The sequence below is a fragment of the Betta splendens genome, chromosome 19 (genome assembly GCF_900634795.4).
Source record: "Betta splendens chromosome 19, fBetSpl5.4, whole genome shotgun sequence".
Lineage (NCBI taxonomy): Eukaryota > Metazoa > Chordata > Actinopteri > Anabantiformes > Osphronemidae > Betta > Betta splendens.
Genome location: NC_040898.2, coordinates 5,938,312 through 5,962,547, shown reverse-complemented (window position 1 = coordinate 5,962,547; position 24,236 = coordinate 5,938,312). Strand labels below are relative to the sequence as shown.

The 24,236-nt window shown below is 47.8% G+C and overlaps 1 protein-coding gene across 14 annotated transcripts in view; it reads right to left on the bottom strand.

The window, feature by feature from the left end:
- Positions 1–24,236, bottom strand: part of cacna1g (calcium channel, voltage-dependent, T type, alpha 1G subunit) — a 115,149-nt gene that overhangs the window by 51,222 nt on the left and 39,691 nt on the right. For all 14 annotated transcript variants that reach the window (XM_055504300.1, XM_055504308.1, XM_055504298.1 and 11 more), the window contains exons 4-10: positions 19,512–19,645; positions 12,275–12,372; positions 5,367–5,526; positions 3,741–4,035; positions 3,560–3,652; positions 2,614–3,460; positions 1,595–1,995 (exon numbers count right to left, since the gene is read on the bottom strand). In XM_055504300.1, the coding sequence (XP_055360275.1) occupies positions 1,595–1,995; positions 2,614–3,460; positions 3,560–3,652; positions 3,741–4,035; positions 5,367–5,526; positions 12,275–12,372; positions 19,512–19,645 (2,028 nt within the window). The remainder of the gene's footprint in view (positions 1–1,594; positions 1,996–2,613; positions 3,461–3,559; positions 3,653–3,740; positions 4,036–5,366; positions 5,527–12,274; positions 12,373–19,511; positions 19,646–24,236) is intronic.

Below are 24,236 nucleotides of genomic sequence, written 5' to 3'. Positions count from 1 at the left end.
ACGTGGTTAAAACGGCACATGTTTGAAACTGCTGCTTCACCACATGGGGGGAAACGCTGTGGGTAGAAAACAAGGCCGGACTGGAGGATGTGTGAGGATTTCGAAGCAGCAGACACCAGTAGATGCTGAATGATCCCCGTGTCTGTTGAATGTCGATGAACTCGCAATCAATGAGGCATCTCTGTGATGCTTTCAACCGCCTGTCTGCAGACCAGAAGGATCCATTCCGCCCAAAGCAGCAAAGACAAGCGAAATAAGGAGGATGAGGTCGGGGTGAAGGAGAAGAGGACGCTACACAGTACAGATAGACTACAATGTGGAACAAGAAGGAAACAAGGAAGCAAAGTGAAAGACGGAACAGAACCACAAACAAAGGAATGGAGGAAAACGGGTAGAAGGAGAGGAGACAGGAAGAAAAATGACTGAAAAAAGCTGCAGAGTTTAAAAGCTATAAAAGCTCCAGCGTGTGTGGTGAGGTTGTTTGGCATCTGGATTTGTTTATAGGCAGTGGGTCAGGGACCGAATGTAACCTCATAAAGCCTGACTTCAGTCTCCTACGACACACCTACTGTACACCTTCATAAACAAACACAACAGTGGTGTCGCTTTACATGCATTACATAACGTTACACGAAGCCACACGCGGCCAAGACGCAACGGCCTCAAACACGGTTTGATCACAGTAACGTCAGTAGCTGAAACATCAACTTCATCGGGAGAAAAACAGAACCGGGAACTCCACACACACAAACCAGCACCTTTTCACCAGGTGGTGACCTCTGACCTTGCAAAGCCAACAGAGGCTCCACTGTAAATAAAGTGCTCAGGAGTCGAAGAGATGCAGTAAAACAGAGAATCGAAGTTGGACAAAACAACTGATGACAAATGAAGTGAAACTCAGTGACCACAGCGGAACCCAACACAATGTCACTGTAAAGTGCTCTGCTGCTGTCAGTAGCCAATCTGCTTTTTCCCCTCGTCAGAGGCAGACGTTATGTCATTATAGCATCAGAGGAACAGCACTTTCTCAGATCGGCTTGCCTTTGGGTTCATTACCTCAGGTATTGCATCTATTTGGATATGTTGTCCCGACAACAACATCAGCTCAAGGGCCTACAGTATGTCAACACACACACTGGCCAGGATTGAGAGAGCAGGATGAGGCAGAGACGGGAGACCGGACTGGTCCTGGTATAAACAGCTAGTTAGCGTCGATGAGAGAAGCCCCCGGAGAAAAAATGAAAGAGCTGTCACTGTTGTTGTGGGGGCTCCCTCACCCCTTAACTAACCCCAGTTCCTCTTCCTCTCACTCGCTCTCTGTCATACTCGCTGGCTCCGCTTTCTCTCTCACATGGCTGTAATTACACTCGTGTAAACAAAGGCCCAGAAAGAAACATCAGGAATTCCAGTTGGGCCTGTGGGAGAAGAGGAACTTACGCAATCATGCGCACAGAGGACCTAAGAGGTTCAACTTCACAATATCTTCCTGCATTCTTTCATTATGCCTCATCTGACTACCCAGTATGGATCCGTGTCGATTTCCATTGTCATCCCCATCCAACAGCTGCATTCAATCATACTGAGACCCACTCACCTGCTCGTGGTATTCGATGCCCATGCTCAGAGTGTTGATCAGAATGGCGATCATAATCCCCCGTCCGAAGTACTTGCTGTCCACGATCTTCCTGAACGTGTCGCACACCAGCCTCCAGAAGCGCACGACCCTCGCCGCCGTCTTGCCCAGGCTGCGGCGCTTCCTCCGGGGCTGCCTGCTGTCCCGCCGGTCCCTGTGGTGGAGGTCCTGCGTGAACTCGTACACGCCGTCGCTGTCCGAGTCGCCGGGGGCCTCGTTGCCCTCGGCGCCGCCCTCCGCCTCGCCGCTCAGGGCTTTGGCGCAGAAGGGGCAGCTCTCGGGGTCCAGCGTGAGCGCGGCCGTGTCCATGGCGCTGCTGGTGGTGCTGAGGTCACGGGCCGACAGCTGGCAGGAGAGCTGGGCTGCGACACGCAGAGGCGAAGACGGACAGCAAAATCGGCCCAGTTGTGACACAATACATAAATGAAGTGCTACAGACGAACTGTCGACTCCAATGGAAAAGATACGCTGTGAAAAAGGTTCGGCTGCACGTGTGTCAGAGTGTGTTTGACGGTGGCGGGCATTGTGTTCTGTGTGAGTAATGCCTCGTCTCTGCAGCCGGGGCTGCGGCCTGGCTGGACGCCGGCCACGGTTTCCACCATCTGTGAAACCTGAACAGAGCCGCTCTGACTGGCTTTGAGGAGCGGAGCAGGGGTGAATGCGGCTCACCGCCAGAGATTAACACTTAGTGACTCTAATTAGCACTTTTCCAGTGTGTCAAGGATAAAACACGGCCCGCATTGTGTTATCGTCTGAGGCTCAGGCACAGGAAATCAATATCACACCAAACTAAATAGGTGACTGCAGGAAGCAGAACACTTATGATTTACCTGGAAAATGACACTGACCAGATTCTAATTAAATAAGATGCTCATTAATTGCATTCCTGTTTTTTTTTCCTTACAAAAGTTCTGTTGATTCAAAATAATTGCAGCCAATGGAACTGTGTGATCTTTGTCAGTGTCTGATGAGTAGCGTACCTGTGGGACCGAGCGCGTCCGCCACGCTCGACGGTCGCCTCTCAACGGACGCGTGTGGGATATTGAGGTTGAAGTTGATGTTGGTCAGCGTGCTGCCGGCGAAGCTTCCCCGTCTGGACTCCGCCAAGGCTCTGGCCTGCAGCGTGGGGTAGTTCTTGGGAGCGGGGGCGGCGAAAGGCACCGAGTTCCTCTTCAGGGGCCGGGACGAAGCGGCGGGAGCCAAGGCCGAAGCCGGCCCCCCGCCGGCAGGCGACGGGCTGCGGCGGTGGGAGTCTGGGATGAAAAGGCTGTGGACTGAGGAGGAGGCGGTGCGGTTGGACAGGGTTGCCAGGTTGGTGTCGGAGACAGCCGCCGTCACGCAGGGCGGCGCCAACGCCAGCTGGCCCCCGTTGGGGCGAACGCCAGCCTCCACGTCCCTCCCCTCTAGACACCTGAAGCTCCCTCCCCTCACGCTGCCGTTGCCCAGGTGGTAGTGGTGGTGGTGGTGGTGGTGCGGCATGTGATGGACCGACACCGACCCCTGCCTGGACTTCCTCCTCCGCCTCTGACTCTGGCTGCGCTGGGGCTCGGCGGCGGGCGGCGAGGCGGCCACGCTGAGCCCGGCGTGGCGGGCCAGGATCCTGCAGACGTGCGCCACCTGCTTGGCCCCCTTGCGGATCACGTGCACCAGGTACTTGAGGAGCTCGTCGTAGCAGGAGCCGGGCTCGGAGAGCGACGCCAGGGTGCTGGCGTTGGACATGAAGCGCACGCGCTGCTCCTTCATCAGCTGGCTCTCCCGCTGCTTGGTCTCTGAGAACTGCGTGGCGATGACGACCAGGCAGAGGTTGATCATGAAGAATGAGCCAATCTGGAATGAAGAACAGGAGGAGGAGATGACATTGGCGTTTACACGCTCACATTGCTGACACCTGACCCTCTTCTAGTGGGAACATGAAGCAGCACTTACAATGATGAGCAGGATGAAGTAGATGAAGTTGTAGAAGGAATGAGCATCCATCACAAAGTACATGATGTCCACCCAGCCTTCCAGAGTAATCACCTATAAATAAAACCAATAAAATACAATCAGTAGTAGAGTAAAAATGAAAATTCTAATTCATTTGAATGTGTGCTACTATCTACCCTACCTGGAAGATGGCAATCCAGGCGTAGCAGATGTTGTCGAAGTTGATGGCCCCCTTGAAGGGGTTGACCGGGCCCGCGGAGCAGTTGGTGTAGTACTGGTACCAGTTGACGCACGTGGTGTTGTCGGTGCTGTTGTAGGAGTGTATGTCCAGCGTGCACTGCAGGCCGCCCTCCTCGTACAGCTTGGGCACGGTGCCGCAGTCCCGCATGCCGTTCTCCCGGGGCTGCGAGCAGATGAAGGGGTTCTCGTCGTCGTTCTCCGTGCGGTAGTACTTCTGCAGCTTCACAGAGAGGGGGCTGGGACAGAATGAAAGGTGATAGAAGATATGCTTTAAAAGCAACATGTTGCTGAAAAATCCTCATTGCTACAGTAGGAAAATGAAGTGTAGTGTATTCTGATTTGGAGATTTATGGATTTTATCCAAAGTCTGCATGTTTTAATTTCTTGCAAACAGCCCCTGAGCTGTTTTTGCTGAATAACACTTGTTCGAGTTGTATAAATTAACCAGCAGAACCAGCTGGAATTGTTTGGAACGGCCCAGTGCCAGATAAGCAGGGCATTGTGTGCACTGGAAAGACACGTATGATGACTCGAGCATCTCTTGGCATCTCTGTCAAAGCACCACGCAGCACTGAAGAACTGCTGTGTGTCTGCTGTGCGACGCCTGGCTCGTCCGTCAGCGCACATTCAGCCCGTGGGCCGCTTTAATTGCAGCGCAGCCTCGAGCGCCCTGCAGCACCTTATTATTCCCTTTACACTTCAGACCTGCCTTCCAGTCTGCTTTGTATTTATACCTTCCTAAAAGCCGCTTCACACTTGACGGTGATGTACAAGACGGCGCGCGGCTTCAAAGCGCCCCGGTGCCGCGTGCGATTGATCACACCCCAGCGAGAGCCTGTCTCGCACGCCATAATGAGCCTAATAACGAGTCAGGGTTCAACCGGTTAAAGGTTCACAGCTGGCACTTTCCCGAAGCACCAAAATGTTTATCGGGACAAGAGCGAAGCCAGGCTTAAACGCGCCTTCGAGATGCTAGAAGAATGTCAAAAAGTTGATTATGATGATGAAAAAAATATGCCAACTCACCAAAGCCATTAGGCCCGAACCTAAATTATAGCTGAGAAATGTCATAAATCCTACGCAGAGTAATGAAGCCAGGGTGACATAGGGAGCATGAATAAGTCATGGGTGCTCGTGTTCCATATACCATGGGCCACATGGGCTCACTCCTATTATTCACAGCCCAGTATTCATCACTGTGATGGGATTCTATAATGTTTGAACTTATTGACTTCGGTGCCTGACCTAGTTCTGAGGTAAAGGTCAGGGTTTACTGAGCCAACACCAAAACAATAAATGCTTCCAGCGACCTTTGGAGAGATAGGAATATGACTCTTTAAAAGGTCACTGCTGACAATAGTGATTTTTTAATTGCGTTTGACTAAAAAGGTGAGAGTTTAGTTCAGCAGGTGAAAAAAGAAGGAAACCAATCGAAGCAGTAGGTTCTCCATAAGTTCGCATTAGTACAGTCAGCCTATAAAACCATATGGGAATATACAATATATATTTTAATCCCTGAAACAGTAATGTAGGAAGTGAAATTCAACTGAGCAGCGTTTAGACTCACAAAGAGAAGTTGTCTTCCACGAAGCAGCGGTTTCGGAGCAGGCCGGCCCACAGCTGGACGCCCACAATACCAAATATGAAGAAGACGAAGAAGCAGAGCAGCAGCACGTTGCCCAGCATGGGCAGGGTGTCCAGCAGCAGAGTCACCAGGATCCGCATGCCTGAAAGAGGAGACAGGGTCAGTGGGTCGCACACCGGGGGCCAGCGAAGACGTGAGCAGAGGCATACAGTGTTTACAAGTATGTGAGTCTGAAGCAAGTAAAGCAGGAGGGGAAGGAAAAGAAAGGGAATTGTGCTTAGCAATGTCCTCTCCCTGATTAATAAAGGTTAAAAATATTTCTGGCTGAGGCGCAAGATGTGTGAGTCAAACGGAAGAACAGAGACTTGTTCGCAGCCTGCGAGAGTGTCAGCAGGACTCCTACACTTTGCTCTGAATTAAAAGACCTTCTCCGCTGCCTTTCATCCAGCACGTCCCCGATCCTGTCTGCTCTGGACAGTGTTCCCTTAAGTTTCTGACACATACACTTCCTACCGCCCACGCGCTGCCTCTGCTAAATCTGGCCGTCTCCCTCTGTCACCGCGGCTCAGGCGTTGATGTTATTTTCGCGGGTTTTTAATTACCTATGCCTCTCATCGGCCCGTTTGTAACTCTGTCGCTGCCCTTCTCTGCTGGTGTTACGCCGTCTGCCGACCCGTCTGCGGTCGGGCATCAATAGCGCTGATCGTTTTACTGAGCAGGGGGTTTCTGGGTAATTGGAGAGGACAGGTAAGTCCCCGCTGGCGCGTCGGCAAAGCTCGTCTGCCGGGCTGACGGCCACGGGGGAGCGAGGAGAGACGGAGGGAAGGGCACAGCGACAGGAGATGCACGTCCAACAAAACAAAACAGCAGAATACCTTTAAAGAGACTCCAAGGTTTTATATCAGAGACAACAGAAATTGCTTTGCTCAACAGAAGTAGTTTATCTTAGAAAGGTTTATGTTCATTCAATTAGTATTATTTGAACATGTGTCATTTTGAAAAACAGCGCAAAATGGAAAATGAAGCCAGTATTATTGTATTCTGTTTTAAATGAGGCTCAGTTGTGGAACATCTTTCCTCACAGGACACATTGTTTCCTAGAGATTTAAAAATACTGTATATTACCGCGTCTGGGTTTGATGTTTGCCTGCAAACATGACTGAGAGCATAATGTAAGCAGAAATCCTCTCTGGTGTCGAGTCGCCGCTTTAAACGAAAGGCGTGTATTTACCAGCGTGTTTATCTCGGCAAATTCCATCCACATCCCGACGCCCTTCATCTGCACCGTATTATGCCATCTGCGCACCCAACCGCGCGCGGGGGAACTTTTTCACATGCGCGCACGGATTTTGAAAAGCGCTGCTCCGCGCCGGCAGATGAAAGGGAGAACGAGGCAGTCGCTCAGAAATGCAGAACAAGTGGGGAGGACGACAGCCAGAGGAGGGGGGGGGGGGGGGCAAAGGTACAGTATGCACTAGAGAGGGTCTGAAGCATGAGCGACAGTGAGAAGCAACATGCGTGTCTTTTGAGCAAAGGTGAGACAGCAGAAAGTTTTGCCTGTTAATTAAGTGTCCACCATCTGGATTTACAGCAGAGCACCGCTACTTCAAAACATTACCCACAATGCAATGATGAACAGCTTATATTCACTACAGTACGTACACGAGTGAAGATTATGGTGATTGTGTTCAGCTGCTGAGGTTCTGCAGGTCTAACACACACACACACACACACACACACACACACACACACACACACACACACACACACACACACACACACACACACACACACACACGCGCGCGCTCCCTGCTTGCCAAGTAAACAGAGCAAACATAAAGCAGCAGTTCCTCCAAGTGACTGCCCTCGTGGTGTAATGTGCTGAGCTGTTAGGATGCTGCTTAGCTGAGCCCCAGTTAGTGACAGCAGCTGGGATTAGCGTGCGCTGCGGGCTGGGGGAACACTGACTCGCAATTCAACGCGGCCATCCGCCTGCACAAGGAAAGGCAAACGCTAAAAATGCCCCGCGCTACTGTTCACACCTCAGACACATGACAGACTGCAAAACCTCACACGGAAACATATTCTGCATCCAGTGTTTAAAACACTCTCCATTACAGTATTACCACAAGTGGACAGATGAGGTCATTTCAGGAAGGAGAATGACAGAAGGCAGTGATTCAGATCATATGAAGGCATCATACTAATAATCACCGACCCAAAAGCCATATGTGAAGTCTTCATTTGTCTTTCATCTGTTTATCTTCGGAATAAAAGAATCAATCTGCCGAGGCTGCCCCGACCTAAATAACGTGCCCGTTTCAACCGGTCGACATTTCAGATTCAATAACAATCATCTCCTCCTCCGCCCGCGCGCCCTCTCCATCCTCGCCGTGGGCGGCCGCTCCGGTCCAACATGGCTGGCAGGCAGGTGGCTGTGTGTGATCGGGGGAGCCATCTGCTAGCAGGCAGATTAGGTCTGCTTCCTGCGCTGCCCTGTCGCGGTCCGGCCCCGGCCCGGCCAGCTTTGTAATCTGTGTACTGTGAACTAATGGGCTTTTTGAGGCGCCGGCCAACGTACACCTGCGTCTCTCCTCGTTTGCTCCGAGTGCTCGGCGACTCTGCATAAGCAGGTACACGCAAATAAGGAAAAAAATACAGCGAAGGGAAGATGAGACCTTTAAACCTCGGCTTGCTGGTCTTCTGCCTGTATAACGATATGAGGATGCAAGTAACTTATAAAAGCCCTTGAAATTGAAAATATAAATAGGGAGCAACACAATTCTTCTGCCAGCAGCAGCTCGGGCTGTTCTTGTCAAATTTAGATTTGCCTAACGAGCTCTTTTGTTTAGGCAGCAGATGGATTGACAGCAAAAAGCTGTGATTACCCGGTGTCATCCTTTTGCCGAGCAACCCCTTAATCAGAGCCCTTTCTAACCTTTCTTCACGAGGAAGCCCTGATCCGACCCATGCCCTGGTTCCCCCCAAGCTCGTCCCTATTCTCACATCACAATGGAACAAAACGAGCCAGAGGATGACTTAGACCTCGCAATAAAAAAACCTACGGCCCCTTAACCTTAAGAAGAATAGAAGCAAGGACGTTCTTGCTGTTTAATTACAGTAGTGAGGCTGTGAGTGCTGGCAGAGGAGGGCACTGAAATGTACAGAGCTGGGAGGTCGATGGTGTCGTTGCATTGTTACATTTGGAGCTCATCTGGTTGGAAGTGCAGCATGCTTAAACTGGACACCGGGTCTGACAATAGCACAGGACGGAGCACAGCACATTACTGATGCATGGGTGCTGGCAAAACGCGCTGGCACTGCAGGTTTCCGTGCGCGTGCGACGTTGGCGAGGCGTCAGGGCGGCACGCGAGGCAGCGGGACGTGAGAAGCAGCGCGCGGCCGTGGGACGATTGTAGTCACGTATGAAAGAAGGCTGCTGATCTGTCAAACGGCAACTGGGCAGCAACCGTGAAATCAAGGTGGTTCGGATGGGATTATGCCCAAAAACATCTGGATCCAGATAAGGAATTAAATGAACATCAGTCATCATATTCCTAGTGTGTTTAGATGAATTAAGACACTGGATGTACACATTTATAAATTATATGGATGTTTCTCTTTCACCCATGAAAAACTAATGCATTTTGGCTGCCCGCCCGCTTCCTTTCCAAGAAGTTGCGATGATGTGATGGTGCCTTGACCTGGGGTTTTTGGTTTATTAGCAGCCGGTGAATGATGTCTACAAAATGTAGCCATCGCTTTCAGTGGCAGGAAGTTAACGCATCAATCAACGTCATAAAGCGGCCCAGGAACAATGTGTTCGTTAATAGCGTGTCTGAGGGTGTGTGTGTGTTTTAGGATGAGCTATAGCTGTCTGTCCCAAAACAGATAGAGAGAGAGAGAGAGAGAGAGAGAGAGAGAGAGAGAGAGAGAGAGAGAGAGAGAGAGAGAGAGAGAGAGAGAGAGAGAGAGAGAGAGAGAGAGAGAGAGAGAGAGAAACAGAGAGAGATGATGTGAGGCCCTTAAAAAAAAGTGGGAGGTGAATAATAACAGTTTGTACATCTGCTGAGTTATCGCCACATTATTGGCAGCAGTGGACGAGTATCGAAAGGAAACTCTCCTCAAGGTAGAAAAGAACATTTATACCAGCTTGAAGCATCAGGTTTAATAAACCCTGCTGACCTGGACAGGAAATGCTCCCTGGATCTGTTCAGGATGCCAAATCTGCAGACTATGAGTAGAGGTGAGCAGCTGCGCCTCGTCTGTATCTTCACGCGTCAGTCTTGGGTGCGTTTTCATCTGCACACAACATCTACGCTGTGTCAAATGGTGGTTTGCGACGACATTGAAATGCTGCCACGTAGTCAGAACGCGTGACAGTGAATTATCAAGTCTTATACTAAACTTCTTATTACACTTGATTTGGGGTATTCAGCAGCCTGAGGATTCATTTTTACGATGACAGCCTGTTAGATGTGTGTATTTCCAGTCAGTCCAACACCTGGGTTTAGAGGATAATATAAAAAAACATGCAGGACAGATTGCTATTAAAGTGTGTGCAGCAGCACACTTAGGAGTTTATGGCTCCCTTGACCTCTCTACATTGTTCCCATGGGAACACTGGAGGCTGGGTCAGTGGAACGCCACAAGACTGACAACTTTACAAACGTTGCAATTCATGGAACAATCACTCCAGTGGCAGTTTGAGCTGCAAATATGGAGGAAGCGGGTGGACAAACAGTCACTGCTGAATTAAATCAGTTACTGTAGCTGTGCAACTGCAAAAGCCTTGTTGATTGGTATACGCTGTTAGATGTTAGACAATAATGAGGACTGGGAATGTAGTTCCCACGTGGTGGTGAAGGCTGGTACATCTCCAACAAACAAAGGCACAAAAGCATTGGAGACAATAGGAATCAATAGGAATCTGGTCGCTCAGCAGACTTGTGAACCTTTTTATCCATGGCTTTAGGAGTTGCATCAATTCCTGACGTGTGTTTTTTTTTATTTTATTTTTTTTAAACCAAACCCGGCAACCGCTTATTATTTGAACGGGAAAACAACACCTTTGTCAGCGCCATCAATCCGGTCCAATGTAGGACATGAATTCAGAGCATCGAACGAAAACCGCGCTGCCTCAAAATAGTCCCACAGCAAACAGTCCCACCCAGACTTAGTCTGGGTGGGACTATTAGTTGGACGCCTAATGAGCAACTCAGCGTGCTCCGTGTGTGTGTGTGTGTGTGTGTGTGTGTGTGTGTGTGTGTGTGTGTGTGTGTGTGTGTGTGTGTGTGTGTGTGTGTGTGTGTGTGTGGCCTAATGAGTGGCTGTGAACCCCTGCGACGGCTTTGATTGACAAGACGGCGAGATTAGAGAAGAGGTTCGGGGAGTGTTTTGAGCCGAGGAATGAGAGGGGAGGGAGGGAGGTTGATGTCCTATTCATGCTCAAGTAGCAAGTAAACACCTGCACATGCATAGACGCACACACACAGACTCACGCTCACGCTGAGGATCGTTGCTCACTTTTCCTGTAATCTCTTCTGAGCAATTGAGAAGCTAATGACATAATTAGTCTGGATTTCAATGAAATCATGGCAGAGGGTGGAGTGAAGGTGTTTATTAATGCACAGTGGACCACAGGGTCGATGCAAAAAATGCTTGTGCTCTATTTAAGTGATAAAGCCTTGATGGAGTGATGGAGACTGATGGAGGACAGAGGGAGCGGAATTGGGAGCTTTCCTCCAAGTGTTTGGATAATGTGTGTATGTGCGAGATAACGAACGGGAGGGTGGAAATCTGACAGATGGAGCAAGTGACTCTGGGATGTGTGTGTTCGCACGGCGGTGAACAAGCGCGACAGTCTGTCTGCGTGTGCGTAGCTACAGTACGAACCACATGCCCTTAATAAAAGGCGGCCAGTTGGAAAATTGCATATAAATCCGCGTGAGTCTGAAGCCTTGGGAGGAAACACAGAGGCCGCGTAGTGAGTGTGAACGACCTGGCACCACAGCGCGATCACCATTAATGGATGAGACGTGAAACACAAACTCTAATGTCTCAATGTTTTAGTCAGGATAAGAGCAATTCTTTCTTTTTAATAGGGGTAATTTATATTTATTACATTACTTGTTGCGTTTGATTTGTTTATTTCTCTCTGATATGAACAATTATAGATATATTTGCAGTGTTTTGGGAGGGAGACCCCACCGTCACCTTTCCTCAGACGATCCCCGACGATACCTTGACAAAACAGCGGCGATCCAATGAGATAAAACGGCACAGCTATTATCTCCTGCCACGACGCACGAGTCATTTTCATGTCTGAGACCAAAGTGAAAATGAAAGCAAACACAATTATCTGCCACCTGCCATGGCGTCGGTTTGCCAGTGCACACATAAACCCAGGGCCTGTTCTTCACTTTAAGCCAGTCTGTGCAGGCAGATCCTGTAGGAGACTTCAAATCACGCAGACAAGCTGATCAACTCTCTCCAGCTCTGACACTTTAGAGCCATTAGGCACATTCATGTCAGTGGAGTAATGACAACTGCATAATGTTGCAACTTCACCTACTTTTAATTTTAGTTTAGCTGGAACCCATCTACTTCTGATTTGGGGAAATAACAAACACATGAACCTCCGTTTAAAGCTTGCAACAATATGAAACATATCTGTGAGACCTCAAACTTGCACTTGACCCCATCTGATTGTTTTAAGAATCATCCACATTCGCCTAAAGCTATGACTAAACTAAAAGCTGCAGATGATCTGGCTTCAGTTTACGATCCAAAACGTGTTTTCGTGTCCGGGGAAGCCAAAAGTGTTGCAATGTGAGGAAAAAAAATAAAACAAAAAAGGTGTCGTGGGATCTGGAGAGCTCTGCACTCACTTGGCACCCGGTTGATGGCCCTCAGAGGTCTCAGCACGCGGACCGTCCTCACTGCGGATAAACTGACGTTCTGCAGGTCGAGGGAGTACTCCAGCATGCTGCGCATGGACAGAGAGAGGGGGAAAGCATGGGTTAATAAAGCAACACACTTCACACTGCAGTACCTGTCTGATCGCACAGGAAACCTGCAGCCAGTCATTCCGTACGTATTACACGCTCCATCGCCCTCACCGCGCGCATGGCAATTAATAGTCTAATGAGTCAAATCCCATTTACATATACAGATGGCTGGAATGCATGTGCTCGAGCGAACAACAGGGTTTTTTTTCCTTCCGGCAATCACTGACTGGCAACTCACTCACTCACTCACTCACACACACACACACACAAACACGCGGACGCCCGCACGATCGACCTTCAAAGAAGAAAGTGTCGAGTGGAGACGTCGAGAGCGGCTCGAATCGCTTGTCATCGAGAGGGAAAGGAGCCTGCACACACTGTAAAAGGAGCAGCATCGGATCGGCGCGCCGCGACCTTGAGGCGACACCGGCTCCATCGCAGCTCTTTAGAGGCTCTTTGAGGCGCCGACGGGAGGTCAGCAGGACAGCGCTTAGAGGAGAGAGATACTGTACTGTACTGTGGAATGCCTGAGGACGGAAAAAAAAAAACTTCTCTGGTCTCTTGATCTGTGTTTATCGTCCTCTCGCCCCACGCTCGCTGCGTCTCCTCCGGCAGATGCCGGGCACATGTGAAAGTGTGCGGATGAAGGAATTCCCTCCTCGCACCCACTCCAAGTTCGTCTCCCTGACAAATCCAGAACACGTGTTGAACAGTACAGTACTTGTGAACTCAAACCCATATAGGACTGTTTAGCCCATATGGGTTTAGCTTCAACAAGCTTTAAGATCACTATACACACAACAGTGCTGATGCAGGTGCCCGATATTGTCTAACTGAAATGACAGCAAGCACGATTTTATTTTAGTGTGATCGCCAGGATGAAAAACTGACCATCATTTCAGCACTAAGTAGAACAATCCCTGTGGGAACGTATGGTAACATCATCAGGATTCCAATGGGAAAAGTCATGTTTGAGCCACAGACACGCTATAAATCCCCAGAGCAATAAAACACAAATATTAGGTTTTTTTTTTTTGCTGTCAGACATAGTAACATAAACAAACTTAAAAGCAGATGATGAATGATGTCTGCTGAAAAACAGTCGGCGCAAAAACACTTGCTGCTCCTGATGAGAGCCAGATGAAGGCGAAAGCCGAGCGACGGAGCGCATCAGGAGGCCACGGGCGGAAACGGAGGCTCAACCTTGGAGCGAGCTCGCGTGGAGGAGAATTCCCAAATTAACGCGCCGGGAACAGACGCGCATCTTGATGTGAAAAATGCACAAGGGCGAACCCTCAGAAGGATGTAGTGAGATTCGTGTGAGCGGTGTAAGAAAAACAGACAGGCATGATTATAGGTGCAGAGACAGCTCAGCCCAGATGGTGAGGCATAAAGGACAGTACATGAACAATGCAGGTCGGGGTTTAACCCCTCGTGTGTCCCCCCTGCTGCTGCACGGACACACATACGTCCGACAGAGAGATCGGATGGAACCGATGACTGTGTGAATCGGAATGAGCTCTGCCTTGTTTCATCATCTCCCCGTCCGCGGCTCCGGCTTCGCGTCTTTAATGCAAATCATGATGGATGGAGCGAGAGAAGCCGAAGGAGGCTGACAAATTCTCAGCCCCCGCTCCCGATCGGAGGCCGGGGAGCTGCGTTTGATCGGCGGAGGAACGATGTGACGAACGACGTCTCAATGCGCGGCGACTTGACAGATTGCTGCGAAGCGCGAAGTGTTTTCACGCAAACAAAAAGGCACGAAGCACATCCACAGCGATATCCGTCCATCATTTTACAGAGGCCGCTTTATTCAGATTATTGGTCTCCTGCAAATGTTTTGTGATGACTGATACGAGTTTAAAGGACAGAGCTGCATTGGGGATGTGATCATCTGAGCACAACATAAACATTGAGGGTGGGGAAACAGCTCATTTAACTTTGTGGCAGTAGAATATGACAGATCATATTCACATCTTTAGCATTAGACAAATGGTCTCATTTAACAAATAAGGGTGAGGACAAAGGGTCAATACTGTCTACTTGGTAAACTGTATGTGAGGGAATATGATTTCATTTAAATTACAGAGCTAGTCCTTATTTAAAAGACAGACCTGAATGTAACACTTAAAATAATAATAATTAGTTTCAAAACAGTGGAATATGTTGGACGACACTCATTTTACATATCACCAGGAAGTGCTGAATGCACGATGGGACATTTTGTCTTCATTGTCGTCGTTCTAAGTTAATACTTTCTGCTACGTTTGTTCATTTCCAATTCAGAAAAAGATGAAAGCATAACATTCAGGTCCCACACAGCAATCAAGAGCAGTACAAGCGTTTGAGAGCATTACCCATAATGCATTGTGATGCCTGCCAAAATAGCTAGAAGCAGTCCTGAATGTAGCCATAGAGTACAGTAAAAAACTAAGATTCATTTCACACTGTTTACCATCTAAACCAGGTAGTTAATTTAAACCAGGACCGAGCCCACTAATATTTAACAGACACAAGATGACTGATCCACAGTCAAAGGCCTGTGGAGGCACCTGTGACCCAGCTGTTATTATGTTATTGGATTATACTGCCCAACCGCTGTACTGTACATCCCACGTGTCCATCATCTTTCCTGATGATCATGACATCACCAGTCATCCGTCATCCTCTCCACCGTTCCTCTACTCTATTCGCCTCCACAGACGCGCTGTCACACTGGATGTTCCTAAGCCAATGGGACGTGAGTGACGGACAGCTCTGCGGGCCTCTGTGTGTGTGTGTCTGTGCAGGGGCTCGGTTCGAGTGCGACGCGTGGACCCCTGCGTGCAGGATATTGTTCCTGTGGATTCTCTTACAGCCCACCGTGTGACAACGCACATGCAACACGTCCATGTCACTGCGTGAGCAACAGCTCATGAAGGCCGTCCTTTAGTATTAGAGGATGTACAGTATTAGGCAGCAGTGGAGGAAACACCACAGAGAACGGACAGACAGAGAGTTCTCATGTTCAATCGGACTGAACCTCTTTCATCAGCAAGACTCGTTTTCTAATCAACCCACTGCTGCTTATCTAACTCAACTGGTGACTAAATTCTTCTTTACAGTCACGGTTGATTACAAAGTTTCTTTCAGCCAACATAGTGTAAGTGACTTTCCTTCTTCTCTCCCTCTGGGAAAAAGATAACAGAACTAGATTTTAATAATGTAAATGGTAAGAATTCACTATGTTGCTTGTGGTGCTGTAGATTAGAATATTGAAGTAGTGATATACAGTATATGCATATATATATATATATATATATATATATATATATATGCACCTCTGAAAGAGAATAGTGTTAAATGCACCTTATGGCCACAGACTCTGATTTGATAGTAATAGTAAAAAATTTTTAGAAACTGCTCACTGAATAAATGTTTGCTCAGTGCTACTGTACATAAGCTACACTTCTTTGTATTCCCTTTTAATTTTTCCCACCAAAAGCCAATTCAATTTAGGAACTCAAGGTGAATGAACGGAGCTGCTCAACTACTTCTTTCAATTACTTCACAATTGCAAGTGTTTCCTCCACTCCCGGCCCCCCGGACCGAATATTTACGGCCAGTCTGCTAACCCCCCCTGCACCGCGGAGATAATCTAGCTAATGGAGGAGAACCCAGGTGGAAAAGGACACGGAGGACAGGAAAATAAAGCAGTGGAGCCCCGGTGCATATGCTACGGGCTGTGGGGCGAGGACATGAATCCACTTGTGTGCTCGTCTAAAGTAAGTGTTCAACATAACAGTGTATTATTCCTTTGGGCATTGGAAAGGTACAGTGGGGTCCAAACAAAAAAAAAAAAAAGACCAGTGCATTGCTTCCCTCAAGGACACTTCCACTCAAACTGGAAGACACAAGACTAATTACAAGTAGTAGAAGACTTAAATATCCTCCTGATCCCTTCTAATTATATCATCGGTATCCCACCCGCATGAATCAATATGTTCATCTTAACCTCCTCCAACCTTTCTCCCTAACTCCTTCTCCTCTCACCTTTCATTCTCCATCTCTCACCTCTTCCTGACTTTCTCCCTTCTGTCCCCTAAACTGGACCGGCGCCAATCCAAAGCGTCATCAATAAACCACGAGCAGGGAAGGGGAGACGCCGCTCAGGAATAGGTCTCGTCGCTTCTCCCTCGCCCGCTTAATGCGACTCGATACCGGGGGCCTGAAATCCGAGGGGAAGCATCGACTATTTAAAGCCAGTTAAAAGTGCTACGTTTGCATTTTAAATACCGGTGTATCATCGTTTAAATGAACGGTTCATCCCTCATCCCATTAAGTGCAATGAACAGGGTCGCGTTCAGGATGAGGTCTTCATTTAGTGCCAGAATAATGGAATATAAACACTATACTGTATTTATGCTGTAGTAGATGTTAAATAATACCTTTTCTCAACACTGTACAAATGTAAAGCATCCAGGTTGAATGTACTTTCTACTGTAAATGACCTGACGCCTAAAATCTTCAAATGAATAGATTTGAATGTCATGAGGGGTCAAATGGAATATTGCTTAGTTAAATTAACTCTCGCACGAATTCAGAGCTGGGAACAACTTTTCCGTCCTTCTGTGAGATGATGAAATGCAATGAAAGGTCTCTTCCAGGACAAGCGCGCTCACATCCAATGAATTGTCTGATGAAAAGGGAACACGGACACGTCCGATAGCTCTCTCTGCCACAGTCATCTTCTAGATGAATGCTGTTCACCCCTGCAGTATTTCCAGTAATGCTGCCATGGAGCAGAGAGCGTCTTGTGGCATCATATTGTGGCCAAACCCTTTACCAACACACTACAGTACTTACACTACAGTAGGTTAGTCCTTAGTCTCCCTTCTGTATTGTATTTGATCACTGTTTTCACTGCCTATGAAATTTACAAGGCAAAGCGAAATGTAATTTATTCAAACTGGGAGCTAAAAAACAAAATGAGTGTTTTCATCATAGGCGCTTGCCCTCCAACAGCAAACTGGATTAAATATTGAGGGAGCCAAACAAAGCAACGGACCCAGCTGCCTCGGCTTCGCTCCCTCCCTGTCTGCCTCCCTCTGTCAGTCTACTGTATGGTCCTCGCTCCTGTTCCCTCCTCACTTATCCTTGCTCTATCTCTCCAGGAGGAACCCCATCACAAAGAGAGCGTATAGTCCGATCGATGTACTACAGAGAGGATCCCCTGTCTGCTACCGCTACTCCAGCTCTTAGATATTGATTGGGCTCCACTGCACCAGTCAATAAATAAATACTTAAATAAATGAAAGCTGTTGACAAGTCATTCGGTCTCAAACTGAGTAAGTATTTGTCACCCTGTGGGTACAATGAGTTCTTGATATAATTAAATAAAGTAATGTTGTTAGAATTAACAATATGTGCTAAGAGTATTACAAACACATTTCCATGAAACTGCATTACTATTATTAACACTATTTCATTTTGTAATATATGAGTATTAATAATTAGCAGAAAACTACATTCCGGGCTCAGTATTACCATCAAGCAAATAGCTCATATCTTAAGTGAAACCAAAATGATTTTTAAGTGATGAATGCCATTCGTGAAGCGTCCCAGAAATATCTCAATGTACTGTATGACACAGCACAGCATGCTTCACTGCCCCCACCCCTCTACATCCAGCCCCCCCCTGTTCCTGCACATCTCTCCCTCCTCCTCCAGCTGTTCATCCCTCCATCATTCCCTCCTGAGGGAGAGGTGATTAGACGGAGAGTGCATAGACCTGCTGAAATAGCAGCTTAGCTGTAATTATCGTCTAGGAAAGAAACAAACAGTTCATCAGAGCCTTCCTCCACAGACTTAACAACTGTTGCCAGGATATATCAATTGCTCGACAACCAGCCGTTACCTAGGTTACCATTGTCTCTGTATGGCTGGGGGCTCTCTGTACAAATGAGATTTTCCAAATTTTGTCCAGAAACGGCAACACAATGTAACCCGTGACAAAGCCCACACAGACACATATGATGACATCACCATCAACACACCTGACATCTGCCAAAAAAGTCCTGAAAGCAATTACTTCTCCAGCCTTTTGTTTGCCCCTGTTCCAACTTTTTGCGAGATGTGTTGCTGCAGTCAAATTCAAAATGAGCTAATATATTCCCTCAAATGGACATGTGTCAGCTTCAACGTCTTATTTTTCATATGTGCATAAAATATGGGTCGACGAGCATCTGGAAGTCGAGTCATGGCAATTGCTAATTAGGACGGCAGTGCAAGTATATGCTGAGCAAAGCAGCTTGATTGATACAGTTTACCTTCAGAGATTTGAACACAAAGGTCTCTGTGTGTTTCTACAAACCAGGAACCATTAACAGAGGAATTACAAGGTGTTTTTCAAGTCATAACCAGAAATAGCCTGAGATGGAGGAAAAATGTCATTTCAGGCTGTTTTTATTCCCTGTTGCTAATTTCAAGCTTATATTAGTGTCATTTAGTGGATTTGTATCCAGCTGAGGTGTTTACTCTGGCACTGGATCAGCTGCTCCCTCATGATGACCACCAGGTAAATCGTTTGACTCCCCCACAATTCTACTGTGGGTCTCCCCTCATACAGTGGCATAGGTTGCCATCGATTTAAGTGAATGAGGGTTGGGAAAGACGCTCCGCTTGGCCATGACAGAAGGTGCAGTAAACCCGCCCTCTAGGTTTATAGGTGTTGCTGCGTGAATATTGCTTCACGGTGCTTTTGTCAATTCCTCACCGAGGAAAAATACATTCATGGGGGAAGATACGGGCCCTGTAGCCACTGATGGACAACAGAAGCCGTGGCAGACGGGTGGCATTAAAAAGCAGCAGGGAACATGGTGTGATGAAAATGTCAGACCGAAAGCAGCAGGCTGTGTGCTCTAACATGTTTAATCAAATTACATAGTGTGTGTGCAAAAAAAAAATGTGTATGTGCTGCTTGGTTGCACGTAAAGCTATTCTATTTAATGACTAACAGTGAAAGTGGCGACTCCCAACCATGCAATGATTCCGTTTAGCATGTGGATACCGCTTCCTGTGCAGGCTACCGGCGTTTAGTGGGCGCCGGTGCGTTTGCATGCACATCGGCGCAACTCACCCGGCCAACACGATGAAGAAGTCCAAGCGGTTCCACGTGTCCCCGAGGTAACACTTCTTGCCAAATATTCCCAGAGCCACCATCTTGATTACCATCTCGATGGCAAAGAATGCAAAGATGAAGTCATCGAAGTCCTGCGGATAGAAACGGACAGAAGAGTCGAGTCAGATGGAGAAATGTGACCGCGCTTTGGATACTGCTGTGTGTTGACCACATGAGCAATATGGAACCAGCAGCGGAGCCCACAAAGCTAGAGTAGATGATGAACAGGAAGGTGGCCGTCACCACGACAACGGAGCAATTCCCATCTATTAATAATGGCCAAAAGTAATGTGATGTTACCTGCATAGCAATAAAAACTGTTTAAGAATAGTCCACTGAGAATGTAGGCAATTAATGATTTTTTTAATATTGCCTGCAGGGTAATTCAGGCCTCGTGTGCACGAGGAAGGACACAAGAAAGGAAATAAAAGCTGCCAGGATATTGTGTGTCTTTCTCAAGGGCATTTTAGCAAACCAGTTGCTCGTCAACTACACAGGTTGCTATTGTGGCTGATGATGTTTTACCATCAATTACTACAGCGTATTGTGGAATAACCTGGAACAAACTGCTCATTGCACTAATCAGTAATCCTGCCCTCATTACAGCCTCACCGTCAGTCTGATGGAGCTTCAGGTCTCCAAATTAGTTTTCTTCTATAGTGCCATAATAATTAGATGGCTCTAAAGAAGAAAACAATGGCCAGGATCGGGACAGACCGGTTGGGCCGGAAATAAACTTCATTCTTCAGATATGACAGTTAATACATACGTTTTATAAGGCAGATGAGAAGAAGCTGGAGAGGGTAAAGTCAGAAAAAATAAAAGGAAATGTGGAAGGAGATCAAGGCGCAGACACCCACTGGTACATGAATCATCCAAACATAAACAGAGACATGTATAAATACATCAAATCCTCTTAGCCTAAAGAGAAGCTAACCTCTCGTTGCTCTAAGGTCCTCAGAAAGTAGCTGTGTTGCCAGATATGTGATAATTATCGGTAGTTTGGGCGTTTCCGGCCCCCAAAACTTTTGACGTAGTTTTGATTGACGCGCGCGTCAGCGGACGCTGCTTTCACTCGTACCTGGTTGGCTCCTCCCATCTGTCAATCACGGCAGCAGCGCTGCTGATTGGCAGAGCGATTGGTTCAATTATTTGCTCGTCTTTGTTTGGAAGCGCACGGTCCTCGCATCGCAATAAAGGCGAACATCTACGAGTTCAAGATACTAAAGGAACAGTGTCAAAGACGCTGTTAAAGAAACTAAGCGGCTTTATCGGTCTGTCTGGGAAATGGACGCCACGTTTCAGTGAGTGTTCAACCTGTTGGATAAGGTTTAAGCCATTAGCTTCTACTGAGGTGTTCACGCGGTGCCGGATATTACAGTGTTTAAAAAAAAACACGCCAAAGAAACAAGCACACAAAACTAATAATACAGAAATCATTTAATTCAAATGACAGAGCCTCTGTGTTATTTATTGAGGTTATTGCAGTCCATGCAGAGAATAGCTTTTAAATGCATGTTTTTTCTAGTTTGGGTCAAAATGTGATCATTTTTAAGCAACAGATATTTACTACCCACTGTTAAGTATTATGTGGAGGATCATTAAGCATGTTTACGTACAACTGTACTTAGTAAACAAAGAGCCCTTTTGGTTATGCCCCCTAATATTATACAATACAATACCCCACATGCTACAGTACGCTTTTACTCCGTAAAGTGGTGTTTATTCTTTTATTTTTATTTTTAATAATTAAATAATTTGAATTGTGCCAGTTTTGGAACTAAAGTTTGATAGTAGAGCACCAAGGCTCATGTTACACTGTGATATCAGTGTATATTATTGTCGTGTAGCTGTCTTTTAAGTGTATGATGTTTGGTCCTCTGAAAACAGAAAAATTGCAGCAAAGCTGAAGGACTTGAAGGCAGCTGAAGGCAAAATCTACGCAGGCGTTACAAACCTCACAGCTTGTGAAGTACCGGCTTCCTATTAAAGGATTTTTACAAACGCCTGAAACAAACAGGGAAGAGCTTCAGCGTCGCCAGCAATCACGCCGACAAAAGGTGCCATGTGCGGCGCACAACGCCTGACACTTAAAAGGAGTCTGCGGGAGAAATAAAGTCCACCTTTTGACAGAAGCACAAGAAATGACGGCAAATGACGAGCGCCGTGTGAAGCAGAGACGAGTGGAGACGTTGCAGCCGCCGAGCGCGAGACGAACGATGCTCCGTCCGCGCTCCTTTGTTTAATGAAGGGGCCATTTCTTCGCTCTCTGCTGGGGAGTAATTACTCATCTATTCTCCATTAGCTGAAGGCTGCTTTCCTGCAGCGCCACAGAACATATGAACCCCCCTGAAGACGCAGAGTGACGCCAAACAGTATCTGTACTCACTCACACACACACAGAGTCTTATATACAGACATCTGCATAGTGATTACACAACGCCTACACACACACATGTTGATGTGTGATGTGGAGGGCACCTTAGTCCGTCCCACAGATCTCACTCCAAACATTCGACACAGCTGGAATTTCAAGTTCAAAGTCACCGGGACGCGCTACCGGCCTGAGGGATTCCCACCGGAGCGCCGTAAAACCGGCTGTACGTTCGCTATATTGATTCGCCGAGACTGGTAGCATTCATCACCAGAGCCGGGAACATGTGGCGCGATCCCGGCGAACATAGATCAGACCGGAGAAGCCGCCACATCAATCACCAGCTAAGAGCTTCACAGTGCTCTCAAGCTTAGTTTACCAGATTGGAAGTGTCTCTGTGTGTGTGTGTGTGTGTGTGTGTGTGTGTGTGTGTGTGTGTGTGTGTGTGTGTGTGTGTGTGTGTGTGTGTGTGTGTGTGTGTGATATGAACAGGCTCACTGTTCCCACACTCCCTGATTCCTGCACGCTCTCCTCAGAATAATTTGGGTTTCACAAAACATAAAAACTAACTAAAGGGTTAACTATGACCAAGCTTAATTCCAGGTCAGACAGACATCACATGAGTGTGGAATAGACCAATAAATGACAACACAGAATTTACAGGGAGTCCAATCCAGTTGTGAGCCTTTAGAGATAGCGGGACGTAAACACAGAAATACTGCTGAAACTAAATTAAACTGTGAAAGTTGTAAACGGCTGCCTGGCAAACAAGCCATTTAATGGCTTTATCATAACTCAGTTTGAAGCAGACAACTTCAGAGTCTCTGTTTGTGTTGCCAGTTTAGCGTAAAGTAACAGACAACGTGCTGATGTCACTGTTCATTCTTCTATATCGATTCTCCATTCTCTAAAAACTGTACATGAATTTATGCTTTAATCGTTTATGCTACTTTATATGCAGACGTCTTCCGTGTGAATGTGCTCAGCAACCACAACACCAGCCCTGTGTTAAAGGGTGTGTGGGTATGTTACTGTATATACAGTACGCACACGTGTCCAGGACACACACACACACACACACAGCAGCGAGTTGGGCTGCGTCGCATCAACGCGTCGAGCGAGCGCCAACATTACACGCCCTCTCATCACCTCCTGAACGGAGCCTTCATGTTCTAAGTGCACTTAATCACTAATGCTGAGAGCACTTACAGCGCTCCCCCGGCGACTTAACGCGGCTCGCTCGCAAATCTCCCCGCGTCAAAGCAGTCATTAGATACGGCGCGAAACAACCGGCGGCCGCAGGTCGCGGGGCGCCCGCGGGGCCGTGCGCGATCACACACGTGCTGCAAAGTGAAGCGCCGGTAAACAACCTGCAATCACTTCATGGAAGCTGCATGACCGCGGGTCCATGAGGCCCAAACCCGTGTCTACGGAGGCTCTGGTCTGAGGGACTGGCCTAGTCCTCACTTAAATATATGTTACGTAACAACTCCTCATGCCTTCTGCTGCTATGATCCGCCGCAGGAAAGGCCCTGGTTGTAATTCAGGCACAGATAAGGAGATGAATAGCAAACAAGGAGGCTCAGTTTGAGCCCTGCCTGTACCTCGCTCGCACCTGCGCTTTTCAGGCGCCGGCCGCTGCTGTGAAAACATTTCCCCGCTCCCAAAAATAAATCTCAGCCACTCTGTATGCTAATTCGGCCGGTCACCAGTCTGAGCGTTATTAGCGCAGGGGCCGGATGCGGGCGTGGCGCCGAATGCGTGTTGGGGGCTCCAATCATCTGTCACTCAGGTGAGACCCTCTCTCTCCGCAGGCGCCGGGAGATAATATTGTGGGAGACCAGGTACCAGGTTGATGCGGGGCCAGAACCTCCCAGCGAGGGATCCACACGTGGGGCGGCCTCAGCCTGCTGGCCGCTCTCCCGCCGTCCGCCTGCCTTTCAGTACCTCCGCGCTCCCATTGTGTTGGGGAGTGATTTCACGGGGCCTCCGCTGAGGCGGGTTTGTGCTGCAGCTGCAGGGGGCCGATTGAGACCGCTCCGAACAATGGAGCAACACTGCAGCTTTTGGTTGACATTTTGTGATGCAGTAAATCATCAACTTCCTTTAGTACTTTTAGTATCTTGGATGTTCAGAGGAGATATACAGGTATTAACAATAACTACAGTATGATGATGTTTTCGATTATGCATTACTTTAACCCCATGAGCTCGAAATCAGTGCAACTGCAAACTTATGGAAAGTTGCCTAAAATAAAACGAGCTAGACGTGTTTTCTGCGATTTTTTGTTGCAACTTAGCAACAAACCC